Source organism: Pundamilia nyererei, unplaced genomic scaffold (genome assembly GCF_000239375.1).
Source record: "Pundamilia nyererei isolate P.nyererei 1_Seehausen unplaced genomic scaffold, PunNye1.0 scaffold00056, whole genome shotgun sequence".
Classification (NCBI taxonomy): domain Eukaryota; kingdom Metazoa; phylum Chordata; class Actinopteri; order Cichliformes; family Cichlidae; genus Pundamilia; species Pundamilia nyererei.
The window spans coordinates 1,685,850-1,704,705 of NW_005187457.1; the positions used below are offsets into that span (position 1 = coordinate 1,685,850).

Genomic DNA, 18,856 nt, shown 5'->3' on the forward strand with positions numbered 1-18,856 from the left:
GGCTGAATCCCAACTCTGCACCAACGCATGCAGAAAATTGGTGAGCATCTTGACTCTGGAGATGACACTTCAATTTGTTGAGCTCCAGTGACTGGTGCTCTGCAGTTCATCCCTTGTGGGTGCATGAGATCAGCTGGACACCTGCCTAGCTGTTTGGCTGAAGCCTGGAGCACAGGGGACCGGGCCTTGGAATTGAAGGCCTGGCCTTGCCTGTCAGTCCAAGTCCCTGTCCCTTAGCCCCAGCCCTGGCCTCGCCTCTCAGGTCCTCATCACAGTTCCTCTAGTTTCACACCCGTGCCAGGGCTAGTCCCTTGCCCGATGCCTTTGACCCGTATTTCTCAGCCCTGAGCTGCAAGTCACTGCAGTGCCATCTTCCCAACAGCGGTCTTCCCCTGAAGGGCATCAAATCCCATGAACAGCTTCCCAGCCTTTGTTCCACTTCTAGCTAGTGTGGCCAGCACCTCAGCTTCCAGCTCAGTCAAATCAGCAAGATGTCTCTGCTGTGCATCACTGTCTGTCCTGCTGTAATCCCTGTGACTGATGGGAGTGATCATTGTCGAGGCCCTAAGCTAGAACATTTTGGTGGATTAAAGAGGCTAAATCATGGTCTCAGCTGCTACATTTCCATTTCCATCCTTAATTAAATGTAAATGTGGTTAAAGGTTTTAGTGGAGATGGTATCTATCTAACATGTGGGGTTTATTCACAAAGTAATTACCTCGTTTCCATGGATGGTGGAGAATAGGTTTGTGTTTGTGATCCCTGATATAGCTGTGATTTAACATGACACAAAATGTGTCCATCCATTTTTAGAATACGAAAATCCTGTTTGCAATGGCTCGGTTAACATTTGGTTACTTTTACAGACTGCGGCTCTTGTGACACTGCAACAGAACCTACAGTAGCGCCATGACAAAGACTTGCACTACTCTGAGTTGCATTTCAGGGAAAAGCTTATGTTTCTGTACAACACTCATTTCCGTGTTGAGCTGAAGCTGCTTTTCGCCGGGTGGGGACGGGGACAGAGGACGCAAAAACCGACAACGAGGCAGGCAGAGCAGGCGGGCTCATCTGACTGAATCAGCACCATGTGTCATGAGCGAGGACACCACCTCCACAAGTAGCTGGCAGGTGAACGCGGCCACGCACCTGTGCAGGCAACCAGCCATTTTAGTGAGATTGCCTCCTATCTTTAGCAAAACACACTAAGGAAAACTAGTGCATACATAAACAAACATATGGCATCATGCACAAATACACAAGATTCACTCAACCTCTCAAACATTCTCCCTGTTTCTGTGCCCACCTGCACATGTTGGGTCAAAAATAAGCAATTCAGCAATGTTACGGTATCGCAACCTAACGCGTATTACTTGCTTGCACTACCTTATAGCCATGCTAAAAGTAACCTCCCCATAAGGGGAGACCAACAGAATAAGAAACTTGTACACTCCTCTGACTGAACTCAATTTTCAGCATAATTCACAGTAGTGGGTCTAATTAAAACTGGTTTCAGGCTGGAAGTGGTAATATTGGCTTTGTTTAACAGGTATTTAAAAAGCTATAAACAGCCTGGGGGTATACGATAAGAACAAAACCTACAGCACAGCACTTACAGAGAGAACAAGGGAGAGACAGGAACACTTGCCTGGCTGCTAAGCAGAGGCAGTGCTCGTCCTAATCTAATCACTGTTTCCCCCATCAGCGGCATCTCAGACACGGCCTGCCTGTGTGCGTATGTGTGCACGTACATGCGCGTGCGTCTGCCTTGCAGCAAAGGCATAGAGCTAAATCACATAGACACCGAATGACCGTTGTACTCGAGAATTCATTCCACAGCCCTGGGTACTATGTGAGTGTATGCTGGTGTGTATATGCGTGCGCTGAACTAATCTGGTTATTGATTCGACTCTGAACCGGAGCTCATATAATCAAATAGCTGCAAGGGAAAAGGACAGCCGTCCGTCATCTGTCTTAATGAGTAAACATTTTGATGAAGGCAAAGAATAACTCAAAGCTACGTGTAGAGGCAGAGGAGGTTACAGCTTCACTGATAGAGTGACAAGCTGAAACTTTTCAGCAATCCAGTGGCGGCTGCTCGGTAATCGTCGTCCTATGCTAAGCGATATTGAAATAGCAAACTATTTCATGCCTATTTCACGCATATGTACTTTGCTCTTTTGAGTCTTTGGTACAGATAGAATCTTGGCATCATTTAAAGCTTTTGTTACATTAACTACCATATAAACCTAAAAAAATAGCCGCCTTTTGAATATGCCTCGAGTCTGATACCTTAATATTTCAGTCACTTTTCTAAAACTATAAAGTTTCCCCATACTAGTAGCTACACAATCAGTCTGGAGTTTGACTTGTCATCTGTGAAAGTCTAATCTCAGTTTAACTCGATGTGAGAGTGGTGCAATCATAAATGGCTTCTACTGCAGCACGAAGATAGGAGAGCGAGACACACAAGCCTACATGTATACCAGCACAGCTAACAGACGAGGCCCGCGGCACACCAGCTAAACCATTAAGTGTGGCGTGCATTCAAACGAACAGATTAATCCCCCCTACTGCTACGTAGTGCAGAGTAATTGAAAATGTCTACAGGAGACTATCTCTGTTCATATACTGTGGCGTATGCTTAGGAGACAATGTATAGAGGGAGGTGGCTGATTGCCACGGAAAATTCAGCAGCAGCGCTTTTTAGTCTGACAGAATGTGCCGGAGAGCCGTGCATCTACAAGATAGCACAAATCTACCTTCCTACCGTTCCAATTTTCTCTCCCCTTTTCTTTTCTCCCTCTGTACCTCCAGTATCGACTTGACAGGTGCTGATCATGACTAATCCTGACGTTTGTTGGTTACGATAAGGATCTGATGTACCATATTCTTCATTTCCATCAAGGTGTACTGTTTAGGAGGGATGCCATTCCTCTCAATTGTTAAGGGAAAATGCGTTTACTGTAATCATCCGTATTCCTTTCGGGACAAACAAATCTATTATCAGAGATGCCATCCCAGATCTGCGTAGTTAGCTCGCACTGCTGAACCTATGCTGGGTAAGTATGGTTGATCTCGGGGAAAATAGCCTTTTTATCAACCTCTTCTTCCTGTGTTTATTGTATGTATGTATATATATATATATATATATATATGAGAAGATGCTGTAGTTTCGTGTGTTAGTTTTAGCATACACAGTGGCCCATAGCTTTATGAGTTTATGAGATTTCCTGGTGTCTTGGTTTATTCCATATGGCAACACTGGTCTTTTTCCTCCTTGTGTTCGCATTGCTACTGAAGATAACTCTAAATGACGCTGTGTGGGATTCTGTTTTTGTAGGCCTTAATGTGTCTATTACCAGCAACAATGGTGCCATTTTGTAGCATGTTCAGTTGCATGTTCAATCTATAATTCATCTGGCTACAGAAATATATAAATGTTTAATATGTCAGAGGCGGTGAGGCCTGTCGAAAGCATGACCTTGAAACGTCCTTTAAACATCACACGGCTACAGCACTGGGGCCAGTTAAGCTGCCAAAGCCAAAAAATAGGAAAAAAAACATGCAACGTGTACACACACACGCCCTCACTCTTACACATTCACACAGCCCGTCTGCCTGCTGACGCTTTCCACTGCTTTCTGTTCCCTTTTTTCCTGGGATGCAAAATGCAGATGAGACGAGTCAGCCGCTTGTGCACAGTCTCATGAGAAACTGCCAGTCAAATCCAAACATCTGTATGAATACCAAAACACACAGGGTACAGTGGAGGATGAGAGAAAGAGAAGGAGGGGCGAGGGACATAGAGAAGATGAGGGAGAGAGTGGATCGAGTAGAACGAGCAGTAAAGTAGCTAGGAAAGCCAGTGTTCCTCTCTCTTTCTGTATTTTTGACTGAACAAAGAGCCATATACACATGAATACCTCTTTCCTCCCACTGTATTTTCCATCGGGATATTTATTCTGAAAAGCAGCGATGCACAACAAGGGCTCGGTCCTGTGTTTGCTAGTGGGCTGAGGCGCTAACACTCCCCAGCTGATTATGTGTCTGTCTGTAGCAGTTTGAGCTGCTGCCAAAGGAATTAGGTCTAGTATTTGTGAATGCTGTTCCCCTCACAGCAGAATGCCTCACCATGCCTCTCAAATTTCTAGCTTTTTTAAAAAGGAGAGGGAAAAAAAACATTTTAAATAAATGAAGGAAATCACTGTGGAAGCCTATTAAATTTTCAACGTGACCGTTTTGTGAGTCTTCATGTGTGTTTAGGCTTCGCACAAAAGGAATATTTAAAAACCAAAGCGTGCTAATTGGGACAGAGATTGTTACAGCAGCTTCTTATTCAAACAGGCTTTTGGCTCATTAACTGCTTCCATCCAGCTTTTGTTTAAAGAAAAGTGGAAAAGACATTTAAAGACAACAAAATATTTTTCGATGTACCACCAAAAAGCTGATAGATTGCATAATGTCGTCACGCAAAATACGCTGCAGCAGTGGCACAAGCTCTTGGCTCAAAGTAAGCGCAAACCCAAATATCCTGGCATCTTAGTACTGTTATGTCACATGCAAATCAAATCTTTACTTTTGAAATGTCAGCCAGCTACATATTTATACATAAATGGGATGTGTTAGTCTCAAGGGATAATAAATATTTTGTCTGGGGTAATTCTGATTTCATTTTTTTGTGTTTGTGTAGGGGATGGTAATTGTATCTTTTCAGGTGTACGACCTGTTTGGTCATCACCTTCTTAAAATATTTAACTATCAGATTTTAATCAGGAATATTAATTCCTGCAGAATCTGCACAGATGCATACATAGTTAAACTCCTTTTCTCTGGTTCACACATCACTATCACATCTATCTAAAAGTCTCCTGAGAAAACTCTCTATAGGATGTTTTTATTGGACTCGCTGCACTAAAGTTGCCATTATCCTTGCTGACTTCTCTCTACGTGTCTCAGCTTTGATAAATCCTTTTTAATGTGCCTGAATGGGTCTGGTCATTTACACCTACAGCTAGAGAGGCGGCACACACAGTATGAGACACAGTAACACCTACATACTGTATATAAACAACACCACGCAACGCACACATTTGACATTTCATCTAATTATTGTGGATGTGAAAAACCTCTGCCTGTAAAAACTGAATCAACAACAGTAACAGCAGCACAGCCATAACTGTGCTCTCTTAACACGACAAACAGAAGACCGCCATAGGCCTTCTGCTTATTTTGCATTTGTCCTTGTCTAAAGTAAACTTTACGAAACTTAGTGACAAATTAGTGTTGACAAGCAATGCATAACCAGGGAAATACAAATTTTTCACTTAAACCTAAAAGTCAATTTTTTATCTTCAGTATAAATTACAAGCTGCTAGTTTTGATAAATCCTCTTAAAAGCAAACAGCAAATCAGCACTGACCCAGGAGAGGAGTTTAAAGGAAGTCAAAGGAGGCTGTTTTGGGGGGATTTTGTTATTCTGTGACAAACATCAGAGGTCCGAGTGTTCTGCCTCAGTTTGTCAGCTTTGTAATAAGAGGCAACTTTCAGTATAGAAGCAAATTATTTCACCGAGTTGAAATATGAAAACATATAAGTTTGAAAATAAAAAGAAGAAGAAGTTTATTTTTTTTGCTATCAATATTATTAATATCTGTAATTAAATATAGTTACAAAGGCAAAATATCTGTGGATCTGGTAATAGTGTAAGACTAAGTTTAAACCCCGCTATGATCATGATAACACCAGGAACAGTTAAAGGTCTAGTCAACAGTAAATAATGCAACGCAAACATTCACATTAAATCCGTCAGAGCGGATGTTTGTGTAAAGACAACTGGAAAGAAGATTAAGAGGCAGCTGTTCCTCTGTCCGAACCACTTCACCCCTCTCGCTTTATGTATTTGCTTGGTCTCTAATGAGGCTCTACTTAACAATGTCACTCTCCATCTGTACACGTGTCAGTCGGCCCTCTGATGCACACACGCAATCAAACACAAACACACAGAACCAGTCGTGCAGAAGCGCATGCTAACCTGTCACTGAACTGATGAAGCAGTGTTTCTTTATTGTCTGTGTAGCTCTAGTTCTGTATTTGTGAACTTATCATCCACATATTTTTCCTCTGTGTCTGCAAATCACTTTTATTGTTCCTTCAAAAACCTTACATGCTACATACTCGTACACCCATCTGTTCGTGTCTCAGGTCTTTGATCTTCAGTTACATTTAAATCCCGAGCACATGGTCAGTGCACTGTAGCTAATAAATTCCTCATACACCCCGCCCTATTAGCATTGATGTGTAACCTTCGAGCTTGTGGTGTTCTGCCTCGGGGTAATAGAGCCACTGCGCATTTGTGTGTATCTGTGTGTATTTTTGTAAAATGATGGCCTGTCTCTAGAGCAGGTCCCCCACTGGTTCGCATCAGGAGGCTTCATGGATGCACACTCATCTAATACCTCCAATACTAATGAATATTCCACTTTGTCACCCGCTCTCTCACTGGTCCTTGTCATTCACATTGTGCGTCCACCTCTTCCAAACTAAGTTGTGTCTGTATCTACAAATTAAATGCTGCACACGCTTTCTCTCACACCCCTACGTTTGTCTTCTTACGTCACCACTCTACCTGTGATACAGGCCTCTACACCCATGCTACACTACGGCTGCCAGCATGCCAGCTAGTGCCCGTAGCTGCAGCACCCAAGGAAGAGTCGCCTTCCTTTCAATTAGCATTTTGATTACATTCCGAAGGAAAACTAGCCGGTGAACGCAAATAAAAAAATGTACTTGCTGACAAATGCTTCTGTTGTTCCTAGTGGAAATGCCCAAGTGAGTCAGTCCACTTTGATGATGGCAAGTGAACCATTTTGAAAAAAGATAGATGCTAAATAATAATAATGACTCTGCGGTCATAGCATTGATGAATCGGCAACGAGGCTCAACTTTGTCTTTCTGTTTCTGACAGGTAAAAAAACAACTGGGAATAAAATGGCTGCTAGTTTTATTAGTCTACCTCTCACTCTGTCGCTTGAATGTGATGGATGAATGGGTAAATGGATGCAATGTTAAAGTGAAATTCAGCGAGAGCAGGCAAAGCAGAATACTTTAACAGCTTGTAATCATCACTCCTGTGCTGACAAGTGAGCTCGCGCACGCACTTACACATAGCCGTAAGGGGCATAAAACTTGAGAATGAGGGAAAGAATGCACGACATTATAATCTATTGTAATCCAGTCATGCGCGTAACTCACACACCTACTCCCATCTTTTCTTCAGCTCTGGCACAATACATGGACAGCACACCCTCGGACTGTCTATACAAGCGGCGTGACAGATAACATGGCTACTCATTTAACTTACATGCAGTACTTTGCATAAATGAATGGCAAATCCACAAAAAAGTCCAGTTTCCTTACCATGTAAAAAGACATTTAACCCTCAACCATGTGCGATCCACCTCTGCAGCACTATACACAGGTAAATATTTCAGAGTGGTGCAAAGGCTGGAAAAACAGGGGACACCTACACAGCCCTGACTTCAACATAAAATGGGTGCTGTTCCCCTCTTTTAACCCTTCCCTCCCTATTTCCTTACTTCTTTTCCTTCCTCCGCACGTTTCTCATTAGCCCGATATCCGTCTCCGTCCCTCCATCTGCCTCCCTCATTTTTTCATTCTGCCCACGAACCTACAGTGTAACCCCCCGCTGTAGCCCTCGTCCCCGTAAGAAGGAACTTAACATTCTGCACAACAATAGTTCAACAGTATCGCAGTGCTCGCTGAGCAAGAAGAATAATTCTGACTGACTGTGGGTGGACAGTATATCTACAACTACAAGCTACTCAGCTCACTATAGGATGCTCAAAATTAACCAGCAGTTATCATCGTACATTCAAGTATAGTGGCAGGCTGCCCGTAGCCTTCCTTACCATCTTAAACCCATTCCACTCCATTTGGGAGATGCTGGCCGTTGTCTCACGTTCTCTCTCTCCTCACACAACAGCTACAGCAACGCCTCAGAAAAGAAAAATCCCCTACTCTTTTTAAAACTCTTATTCTCCTCTGACACAGTCTCCTTATTTTGCCTCTCCTCTGCACTCTTCCTCTCTGCCTGATTCTGAGTCTTAGCAGCGAGCAGAGAGCAGCGTGCTAGAGGTGTACGGCGCAAACATCGCCTTCTTCCACAGATGCTGAGAGCAGAATGGATGTGAGTGCTGGGCTGCAGTAAGGCTCTCCCTCCTACCACCCTCCCTCCTTGCCCCCACCCCCTCTCCCCACCAACCCTCCCCTCCTTCCCACAACCACCTGCCCATTCGCCTGCTCAGCTGGAAGGTCAGAGCCCGCCCACGCCCACTCACCCCTCCCGACTTTCTTTTACAGTCTCTGATTGGCTTCTCGGCTTGCCCGTCAGCCCTCGGCCTCCCCTCCCCTCCATCAGTGTTAACACCTTCGCTCTCTGGCTGGCTCCGAGCCCTCCTCGGCACACGCCAGCCGCAGCCCGGTTTGGCAGAGAAAAGGCTCTCTGAATCCCAGCAAAGCAATCAATCGCTGCTGAGGTCTGTCTGTGCTTGAGTGAGCAGCGCGGAGCAGAGCGCTTACAGCCTCAGGCGCTATGGTAATAGGATGCCTGCGCAGCACTGTGTATATAAATTAGCTATTACTGGGTTGCATGTTAAAATCCCCCGTACATTTATACGACTGTGTGTGCATACAGGCCATCGCTGTCTCCCTACTTCACACGCAGACACTTACGCACACGCAAAAGTAAAGTTTATGTTTTAAATAATGTTCGATTACTTTGATGCCGATTTAGACCCTGTAAACCTACGACGGCTTCAAATATAACAGAACGAAACCACGAACACGAACTCGCGGGAAGTCTGCACACACCTGTCCAAGCAGGTGCATCCCAAAGAAATGCAAGAGAAAAAACGTCTTTAAACGGGGTAACTGTTGTAATTTTGTTAATTTTTTGAAAGTAAGAAGCTCAAAGAAATGTTGTCCCAACATTTTATTATTGTTATTGTTATTATTTATTTATTTATCTTACCGCTGCGATAGGCTACATGGTCACAGTGAAATAAAGCTCATGTGGCACAATAAAGACACAAGCGAGTACTACGACATCTACTCACCATGACCATTCTTGTGACGGGCTGTCGGTGTCGGTGTTCTCGGTACTATAAAAGCCGGCGAAGTCAGGGAGGAGAGTCGGACAGAGGAGCAGCGGCTTGTTTTTTAAAGGGGATAAATGAACCGGGGTCGTGGTGTAGTGAGTCTACAGGAAAAAAAGGAATCCCCAAAACAAAACAGAAGCAAAACCGCGCGCGCGCCTGTGTGTGTGAAAGCCCCCGGAAGCCCTCACCCAGCGCAAAAACACAAAAAGGCACTCCCCTTAAAACAAACACCGCGTCAAGAGGAAGGAAAGCAAAAGATTCGCGGCGAGCAAACACCGTCTACCTTTCCCCCAAAAGCCATTTACGGATTGTCCAGTCATCTCGCGCGTCTTCTCCCATTGGCTGCGGAGGTGAGGACGGGGCGGTGCGCTCGCGGATGAGAGCCTGGGAGGCAGGCTCTTGTGGTCCACGACGCGGGATGGCATTGAAGCATCGCGCGGGGAGACAGGTGCCAGGGAAGCTTTTTTAAGGAGATTTCGTGTTCGCATATATGCACTACTTCACTGTTGATAATTATGCGCGAGTTGCACGCTCTCTAACACGTGCACGGAGGAGTGTGTTAGTACGAGCGCGCCTGCAAGGTTATTTGCACGATTGCTGCAGTCGTCAAGCCATGTGTACACCTCTCCCCCTCCTCCTCAGAAGCCGTTCTTCTACAGTTATTTTACTGCAGCCTCATCAACCCCCCCACCCCCAAAAAACAAAAAAACTTCCAAATTACTCTTCTTAGAAAAAAACCCCCTACAAACTACAACCAAACTACAACCTAACCATTAAGCAGCAGGGCACACATCCCTGGTTTACTGTGTTGAAGAGCGAGCATATTTAATCAAAATGCTGCTATCATATCAAATTCATAATTACTGATACTGCCAATTACTCTGACAATTATGGTAATATTCATTACAGTTTAGTAATAATGAATATTAATGGGTGGGGGCACAGCTAGCTTAAACTGTCTTTGTCAAGCCCCAAACCTGCCTCAGGTTGATTTTGTCCACCTGGCCTCTAACTCAGGCAGACAAGAAGAGGGAGCTCTTGCTTCCCTTTAACACAGTTACCTTGCAGGCAGAAATTCTTGGCTGAAGCTTCAAACCAGGCTACATACAAACACACACATACACACGAATGCGTACAATCAGAATGCAAATACGGAAACACATGTTGCTCGACACCCTACTATACCTATTAGCACACATAATATATTTGCATGCACACATATTCTGGCTCCCGCTCTATAACACATTCAAACACCTTATGCTGTAGATGAACATAAAGCCTCATTTGATATCGCAGTGGCTATATCCTCGGGTTGCCAAGAGATCAAAACATCATCAGTTTCGCAGCACATTATCGTATTGTTTTTCCTCGTGTTCTATGCAGCAATAAGAGGCTGTCAACTCTTAATCTCCTGCTGTTTTGTTTCAACTAGCCTTCAGCTATGCGAGGCCCAGCAAACCTAATGGAACTAGTGGACATCCATTAAGCTAAGAGAGGTATCTCCTCATCTTGCAGCTCAAAATATATCCTGATACAAGACTCCAGTATAATATACATATGTAATCTGAAAAGTTTGAAAGCAAATTGCTTTTATTGATTGTGTTTAGTATTAAAAAATGGTAATGGTTAGTTACAAGTCTCTAGCCACTGATTAAATACAACGTTTATTCGAAAAATAGTGGTAAGCAGTTGTTTAATCAACAAGGGACCTACAGTCCCACTGGACCACCTGGCACTACTTTTTGACATGTCAAAGCATTTGAGAATAACAGCACGGGTTATTATTTTCAGGTCTTAAAGCTAACCATCCACTGAAAATCACTTGAGTGTGAGTTTTTTGTGTCTGAAACTAAATTACAACCTCTGCAACACATGAAAGGGCCATATTCTACATATATAATCTACTGTAAAAACACAGGGGACGCACTATACACACAATAACTACCTTGACACCTGAAATAACACTACGTGTATTTATACAATTTTAAATTGGGATTTTCAACCATACACTCAAGTAGGTTGACAAATTAGCTCCCAAATGAACACAGTGGAAAAAAAAACACTGTTAAAAAAACAGGGGGAAAAAATGTGTTAGGACTGAACTAAAGCTTCCCAGTTTCTCTGCTTCTTCCCTAACGTCCACCTGTCTGTTTAGCTACAACTAGCTAGCTAACCAAGCCATGTGGCCGACATACTAATGAGAAACCTTACTACGCCTTCCATTAGGTCGGAGCAGTAGACATGCACGTGCACAAGGGGGAAAGATGGGCTGAACAAGCTCACTATTGTTTCAGATAGAATAAAAAAATATGCTGGCACTTGCAGTCTGGAGATTTGTACCGATCACACGGTACATAACATAAGAGAGGCAGAGTAATGTAGAATGAAGCACAATGAAAATGGATTAAAATAGAAGTGCGTCTCTGTCTCTCTTCCTTTGTGATGTGCTTTTTATCTTTTCTGCCACAGAGCAGAGAGAAGCAAAATTTGCAGCTGAATAGTACAGGCAACAAACCCTCCGTCTTCTATCCATCTTTTATCCTCCTGCGCTGACCTTTGAGTTTAATAAAGGCTTTGGGTAGGACCCAGGAAAAGACATTCTCCACCCAACAGCCTTTAATATTCTTGACCAAACTGTGTTTTTATTGTTGCATTTTAATTCCCTACGGTAAGGAGTAGAAAGTCAAATCTATGGCAGTGACTTGCATACAAATCACGCCTATTTTTAAAAAAAAAAAATTGTCTATGTGTTTTGTCAACTTTTAACTGCCAGTGTGTAGAGGCAGTAAAATAAAGTGGGTGATAATTTTCTTATTTCATAATAGACAGTGTTTGGAGGTTGTTTTTCTCTCCACTGTAATATAAACCAAATAACCTTTTCTCTAAATGAGAATATGATTTGAAAGTGAAAATAGTCCCTCGCAGTTGTCTTGCTTTGTGTGTCATTTTGCTAGATTGCGCTACAGGACAATGATTTTAAAAGGCAATGAAAGTGACTACCAGCTATAAACACAATCTGTTCTTTCCCGTGCGCGGTGTTATGGAGTGCGTGCAGTTTCTGTACACAGACGCATATCAAAGACGGAGCCATGTTGCTGCCATACTTAAGGACATACACTGAGCATTATAATATTGTGCGTGGACAGATGGGGGGAGTGGTTAAGATACTCTATCAAGGGCATTCATGTTGAGATACTCTCCAGATTGGATATTACAGTACAGCTCATTATCTCGTGGATCTGGGCTGTCTTTATGTACAGTTTATGTCTAGCGCACATAAACTGCAATGCAGCACTGGATAAATTTAAAAAAGCAATTAATGCTAATAACTAAACGGGCTACTCTTTTTAATTGCATTTTCATTTTGTCATACTTTGCACAAAAAGTGCCTAGTTTTGATTGGATGCATTATTTGGCCTTTTAGACGATGACTGATCGCTAAATCGTTTTTAAGCAGATAAATGATATTTCTTTCCTTTTGCAACATTTTGAAAGTTAAAAAGCTTTTGTGGCTATAACCCAGCAGGGCCAGCCACACTGTCAGCAATGTGAAGCCCCATCTCGCTTATTGGCTCTGGCTCTTATCCATAAACACACACAAAAAGGACAGCTGATTCTAGGCATACACAAAAATTTTATTCATGGAGCGTGTCACACTCTCACACAGTCTCTGTTGTACAGCTGGAGATGTAAGGCCTGCACCTCAGAAGTATTTTCATCCTGTGCTTCCAACCTGCTAATTCTGAAAGCAGAGAGCTGGCTAATTGTCATGAACTCTTCCTGCCCTCTCTTCAGCCCAGCTTCTCCTCCCTAAACCCCTCCTAGTCACAGACCTTAATGGATTAACTGCAGACTGCGTAGTTCCACTTACTCTTTTACTCATTCTGATTTTCCTGCACAAACTCAAGACGCTACATCTCTGCCACACCCAGAAGGATCTGTTTGTGTACGCGCAATGGGAGAGGTTTGCACAATTACACATACTAAAGCTGTGCTTACACATTATACTCTGGAAGCAGCCAACACGTAGCGTTCTGGTAACAAGTGCGAAAGAGCAGGTGAAGAATAGCGTACGCCGTATAGCAGGTTCGGTTTGAGTATGCAGTGTGCAGACAGTGATAATTGTGGGTGCTCTCGGTTTGAGTCTTGTTAACTGTCACACGCAGTGTTTCAACACCTGTCCTATGTTTCACTCTGCATAATAAGGCTTCTATTTAAAGGGAGAGAAGTGAAGATGCCAGTTGAGGTGTTACCTCAAAGTGCTGGAAGAAAATACCTTGATAATTAACAAGAGAAGGAAAACTTGTGTTTGGAAGGAAAAACTCGTCCTCCGACAGAAAACAGTACGAACCTGAATTATCGCAGTATGGCAAAACACAGTAATTGAGGACAAAACGGTATTTTAACAGACCCATGGAGAATAATAAAATACTTATCAGGCCTTGTTAATTTCGGTTTAAAAACATCCCATAATTCACAGCAGTCGACGCAGTAAAACAGCCTAATACATTTAATAGCTCAGCGCACCCTCCTCGGTGTGCCGTGGTTCACTTAGGATCTTTTTGATTTGCCCTTGAAGGATAGATTTAGTTGCTCTATTGAAGTTCTGGCAGTAGAAGCATCTTGCTGTGCTACTCAGACTGATGACTGCCTCTTTCCTGGCAGGTGTCCACCCTCTGCCGGTAACAATCAACAAATGAGAATCACAGCCTTCAGCTTGCCTATCTCCAGTGACAAAATCAGCATCGCCGGGTCTAGCCGCCAGACAGCTATTAACACGATAACATGTCTGTTTCTGGACAACAATGGGCAGTTTGGACTCTGCTGACTTTTGTTGCTTGGTTTCATTTTTAAGACGAGAAGGTTTACTTTCATGAAGAAATCGTACACACTATTTGGCTGATGCTTGGTAAGTCACAGATGCGCGGTGTGCCTACATCATCAGTCAAATCACCTCTTTTCTTTCTCCTCAAAAGCAGGCCCCACTGGGCTACAGTGCTCTGGCAGTTTAGTAATGGATTACAGCAGCTGGACATAGTCCTACCACAAAACCCGTGTCTATAAGCAGGACAAACAGAATCAACACAATGGCATCTTATTTAAGTGACCAAGGGCACATGATGTTAAATTATTTTGGAAGAAAAGGGATAAATGTACAAGAGTACAAAGTGAACAAATATTACAAATCTCAAACCCGCTGTAAAAATCAAGCACTTATCCTGCGTTCCAATGTAACCAAATCGAAACGAGTTACAGCCCTGTGCTTTGAATGCATTGTTTCTGATGTTGCTCGTGTAAATTTTTCATTTTGAATGATCTTTTTCCTTGGAAAAACTAATGAGTAAATCCCACACTGGCCTGCCATTTACAAATCTGTTAACTCACGGTAACCTGAGACAGAAAGAGGATCCCTCGAATGGTGGATGTTAACTAAATGTACATCACATTAAAGGCTTTTTTTTCCCTCTTTGGTGAAATTGAGCTAATCTAGTTGGTGCTTTCCTCCTACATCCTCTTCTCTCCGTGTCACTGGGCATGATACGCAGTCAGCTTAACCCCTGCCTGTGTCACTCTCCCTCGTAGAAACTCCTTAGATCAGAAATGAATTCTTCACGCTGATCCCGGAACAAGGCTGTGCTGCATTTGTCACAGCCACTTTCTTCAACTTTAACTCAAAGCTGTTTGGTATGGCTGGAGCTTTGCAAGCTGCAGAGATGTGACAGGGGGCTGTTTGAAAGCGCTGTCTCTATCTGAGGGTGTGTGCTTGTTCAGCCACTATGTAAACTCTGCACTCTTACAGTCCTCGTTTGTTGTTTTAATTCAAAATCCCTGCTGTTTTTCTACTTCTTCTCTTTTCTAATGCGTGAAAATATCAGGAAATATACATAAATACACCAAATCTACACATGAATGCATATAAACCGAACCTATTAAGCCAGCACTGTGATCGCCCCTCCCTTTTATATGAAAGAGATGATGGTCATAATGGTCTTTGAGGTTGTAACGGAACACAAATGAGAGATGGCTTGTGTAGGTGCCCAGAAAGGCTTAGCTATGCATTTGCTGTTGAGTCTGGCATGTGTTCTGGCACCGAGAGTGTATTCTCAACAGGACTCTGGTGGATTAGTGTCCATTTGGACAACAGAGTGGTCCACAGCTTGGGGTGACATTCAACTTCAGCAGGCCAACAGCTCTCTCAGTAATCATAAAGTTTCCGCTAGCTGTAGATGTATAGATAATGTAAAGATCCGTATTTGCATATAGTTGAAGTAAAAGATGAGGGGCAATCATTAGGACGCCGAGCCGCACTCTTTCTGTTGATGTTGTGCTCTCTAGTATAAACTGTATGTGTAAAATGAAGCCGTAGTGTGGTGGGTCAGTGGATCATGGGGATTTATTGGTGGGCGCTGGGGCTGTGAGGATGGCAGCCCGTTTTGCGTTTGATCCTGGTCGGGGTACAGCCATGCTCACAGGGCGACCGCTGTGGTCCATCTGGTGGAGGCTTTAATCACAACTCCCCCCACTTACACACACACACACCCTACAGCAACACAGAACGCGCAGTGTTTCCCACTTGAGGTTCTTTAATTGCCGCTGCTCACTCTACAAGCATTTTATGTACAATATTTACTTTTTGTCGTTTCTGCAGTCATCTTTCTGCAGAAACGAGTCCCCTTTTTTGTTAGAAACTCTGCGGTGTTTAAAACCTCATCAAAAACCCTACGCTATCAGATCCGCATAATTTACACCACTGTGGCTTTTGATAAGAAATAACCTTTCAGAAATTAGACACATCCACGGTCCTTCGTTGAGCTGGCCATCGGCACTGTGCACCAAAACATGCCCACGCCGCACAAATCCAGCTCTCCAAATGTCACTTCATGCTTAACCGCCCTTTCTCATGCTTGAAGAAAAGCGAGTGGGTAATGCACAAGAAAAACCCCACTGGATTTCAGTTTAAATGCCTACATGCTTAGAGACATGTTTCGGTTATTTTGCGTCGTTGGAGCATTTAGCCGATTAAAGAGAAAAAAGTCATTAGAAGCAAACAGTCAAGAAATTATTTTCCCCAGTGAAAATACCAAGACGTTTTGTACAAAAGGCACCAGGCACATTCTGTAGTAAATCTTCGCTTTGTAACATTAAGTCAGGATAAATAAATGTAATTCTGCGAGAAAAGATGTTAAAAGAACGTTTTGAGAAAGCTGGTTTTCAAATGTAATAAGGTACAGATTATTAAAAAAGCAACACCTAATGTAAATATTTTAAAGTCCTGAAAGGAAAGCAACATATAAAATGTATGTTTCCAAAAAGATATAAATATTATATTACAAAAGATTTCTACAGGTTCTAGATAAATCCCCATGATGTTGACAGCATTTCTGCCACTGGTAAATAGTCTGTCCAGTAATATTACTAATATTACCAAGAGGTGGTGCAAATTCAAACAAGAGAATCGATCAAAAGCAACACTCAAAATTTAAATTCATACTGCCAAATGATCGGAACCTCCTGAGTAGTAGAGACAACTTGTTGTAAGCCATCCTGCTGTTGAAATTTGGCATGCAAATTTATCACGATGGCTCTGCTGACCCAAGTTATCAGCGAATATCCCAAATGAAGTAAATTTTGCAATAACATGCAAAAAACCCCAGATTTTATATTCCCCATATAACCCTTTATATCCGCCAGTATGTTTATTAACTGGCGGATATAAACACTTTAAATCACAGTAACTGTGATTTAATTGCATAATTTTCCCAGATAGCAATTACATTTATTTTGTAACTCTCTAACATCTACCCAGTTACTTCACAAATAATCACACATATTAAGATTATACAAGAAACACTGCATATGCTATGCTATTAGGGTACATTTATAATTAATGGAGGGTTTAGCAGATAAAGATGCTGCTGCTGTTAGTTGTTAGCCTTACTGCGGACAAAATATATTTGTAGGAGTTTTTTCAGTATAGCTGGATTTTGGTTGCATTTTATGCAAGCTAATCAACGGGGGAACCCCGCCCCCCCCCCATCATTTTTTATACATTAAGTCAAGCCAACATATGCTCCAACTGTTAGAAACCAGTGAGCTGCTTTAACGTCACCGGTCATTCTTCATTTGCGTTATTGCACGAGTCAGCCATTCATCATTTGTGACAACGGATACTTTGCCTCATCCCCGGCAATTAACGAATCGATAAAAACGTGTTGGCTTTGAAACCATCAATTTTGAGAGAGTAAAAAACAGTGTTGTTCATCAAAATGCCAGCATCTCAAACGCAGACAATCGCTCAAGTATCGGCACCATTTGTCAGCTCAGCATCAACAGGCGTCTGGCTGTCAACAATGAGGCCCATTTCCTCACATCGCCGATCTTAAAATGAGTTCTCACCTACAAAATGGGCAAAAAAAGAGACTATCTAATGTTCTTTTTGTAAAGGGGATTTTGTTTGCATTATAAATTTGTGTCTGTTGTAAAGGAGAAGACTGAGCTTAAACCATCTGATGAGATTATCATCAGAGATGGAGGCAGCGCAGTAAAGGTCTTACACTGGCTAATGCGTCTTTTGTCAAGGTTTATAAGGTTGACATATCCGTAGTACATTGACTGTCAGTTTTATAATTAATTCACTAACCCTGAATAATTCAACACACACAGCATAAACTGCTTTTTAAATGGAGAAATATGTTGACCTAAAATTACATTTTAGCCTCTGCCTTGGACTTCACTTCTGAATAGCATCTGAAGAAAGTTTCTATTTTTACATATTTATTGTTTGCAAACAGCAAAACACGAAGAACTCGCAACATTCGGGAACACAATAGCTCTTTCTCTCCAGTCTTGCCTGTCGCATTATTCTTTCTGTATTTATCCTCTTAAGCCAAATGAAATAACAGCAGCTGGATGTGAAAACATTGTCCAAGAGAGGGAACAAATTTGTTTCTGAAATTAAATGTTTTATATTGCCAGGCAAAAGGGCAGCCCTGGGATTTTTTTTAAATATTTACTTGGAATTAAGGAAGAAAACTGAACAGCAAGAAGTGAGATTATTTCATTCAGTGTGCTGAACTGCATAAATGTGGCCACAGACGTGACGTAAAATCCGCACTACAATTTACAAGCCCACTACGGAATTATAATCCCCTACAACGTAAACTGTGATAATTGTGATGACTATGACTAAGTTAATCCATGTATTAAAAGGCTTGTGAGTCAGTGTGGGAATAACAGCAGGTTCTGCTTTACTTTCTGGTGGTGGGTGTGACCTTTTTTGTTTACATTTGAATTAGAGGACTACACGCTTCGAAGATGTCTGATGAATCTGAGCCCCACTACTGCCGTTACATAAGTGGGGTCACAGGTGACCTTTGGCTGGGCGTGGACACATGACACTGCAGCGGCCTATTGGTGGGGTACTCTATTGTTTGTGTTTAGTATACAGAGTGGATAAGCATGAAAAACAGGTGACAGTCAATGACGGTATGCAGCACACATTAACAGGCTTTCGAATGTGCTATGCTGTACAAAATAAAAAAGACTCCAAGAGAGAAAAAAATACAGTAAGGAAAAAAGCAAACAAGAGAAGATACACGTGTGTGTGTGTGTGTGTGTGTGTGTGTGTGTGTGTGTGTGTGTGTGTGTGTGTGTGTGTGTGTGTGTGTGTGTGTGTG

General features: G+C 42.5%; 1 protein-coding gene across 8 annotated transcripts in view; it reads right to left on the reverse strand.

Moving 5' to 3' along the window:
* Positions 1 to 18,856, reverse strand: part of elavl4 (ELAV like neuron-specific RNA binding protein 4) — a 69,836-nt gene that overhangs the window by 46,519 nt on the left and 4,461 nt on the right. The window contains exon 1 of one of the 8 annotated variants that reach the window (XM_013911080.1): positions 9,138 to 9,332. The exons of 6 other annotated variants lie outside the window; for them this stretch is intronic. In XM_013911080.1, coding sequence (XP_013766534.1) covers positions 9,138 to 9,146 — 9 coding nt within the window. In that variant the 5' untranslated portion in view covers positions 9,147 to 9,332. Of the gene's footprint in view, positions 1 to 7,931; positions 8,191 to 9,137; positions 9,333 to 18,856 lie in introns of those variants that run through there. One more of the 8 variants, XM_013911079.1, reaches the window with a different exon arrangement.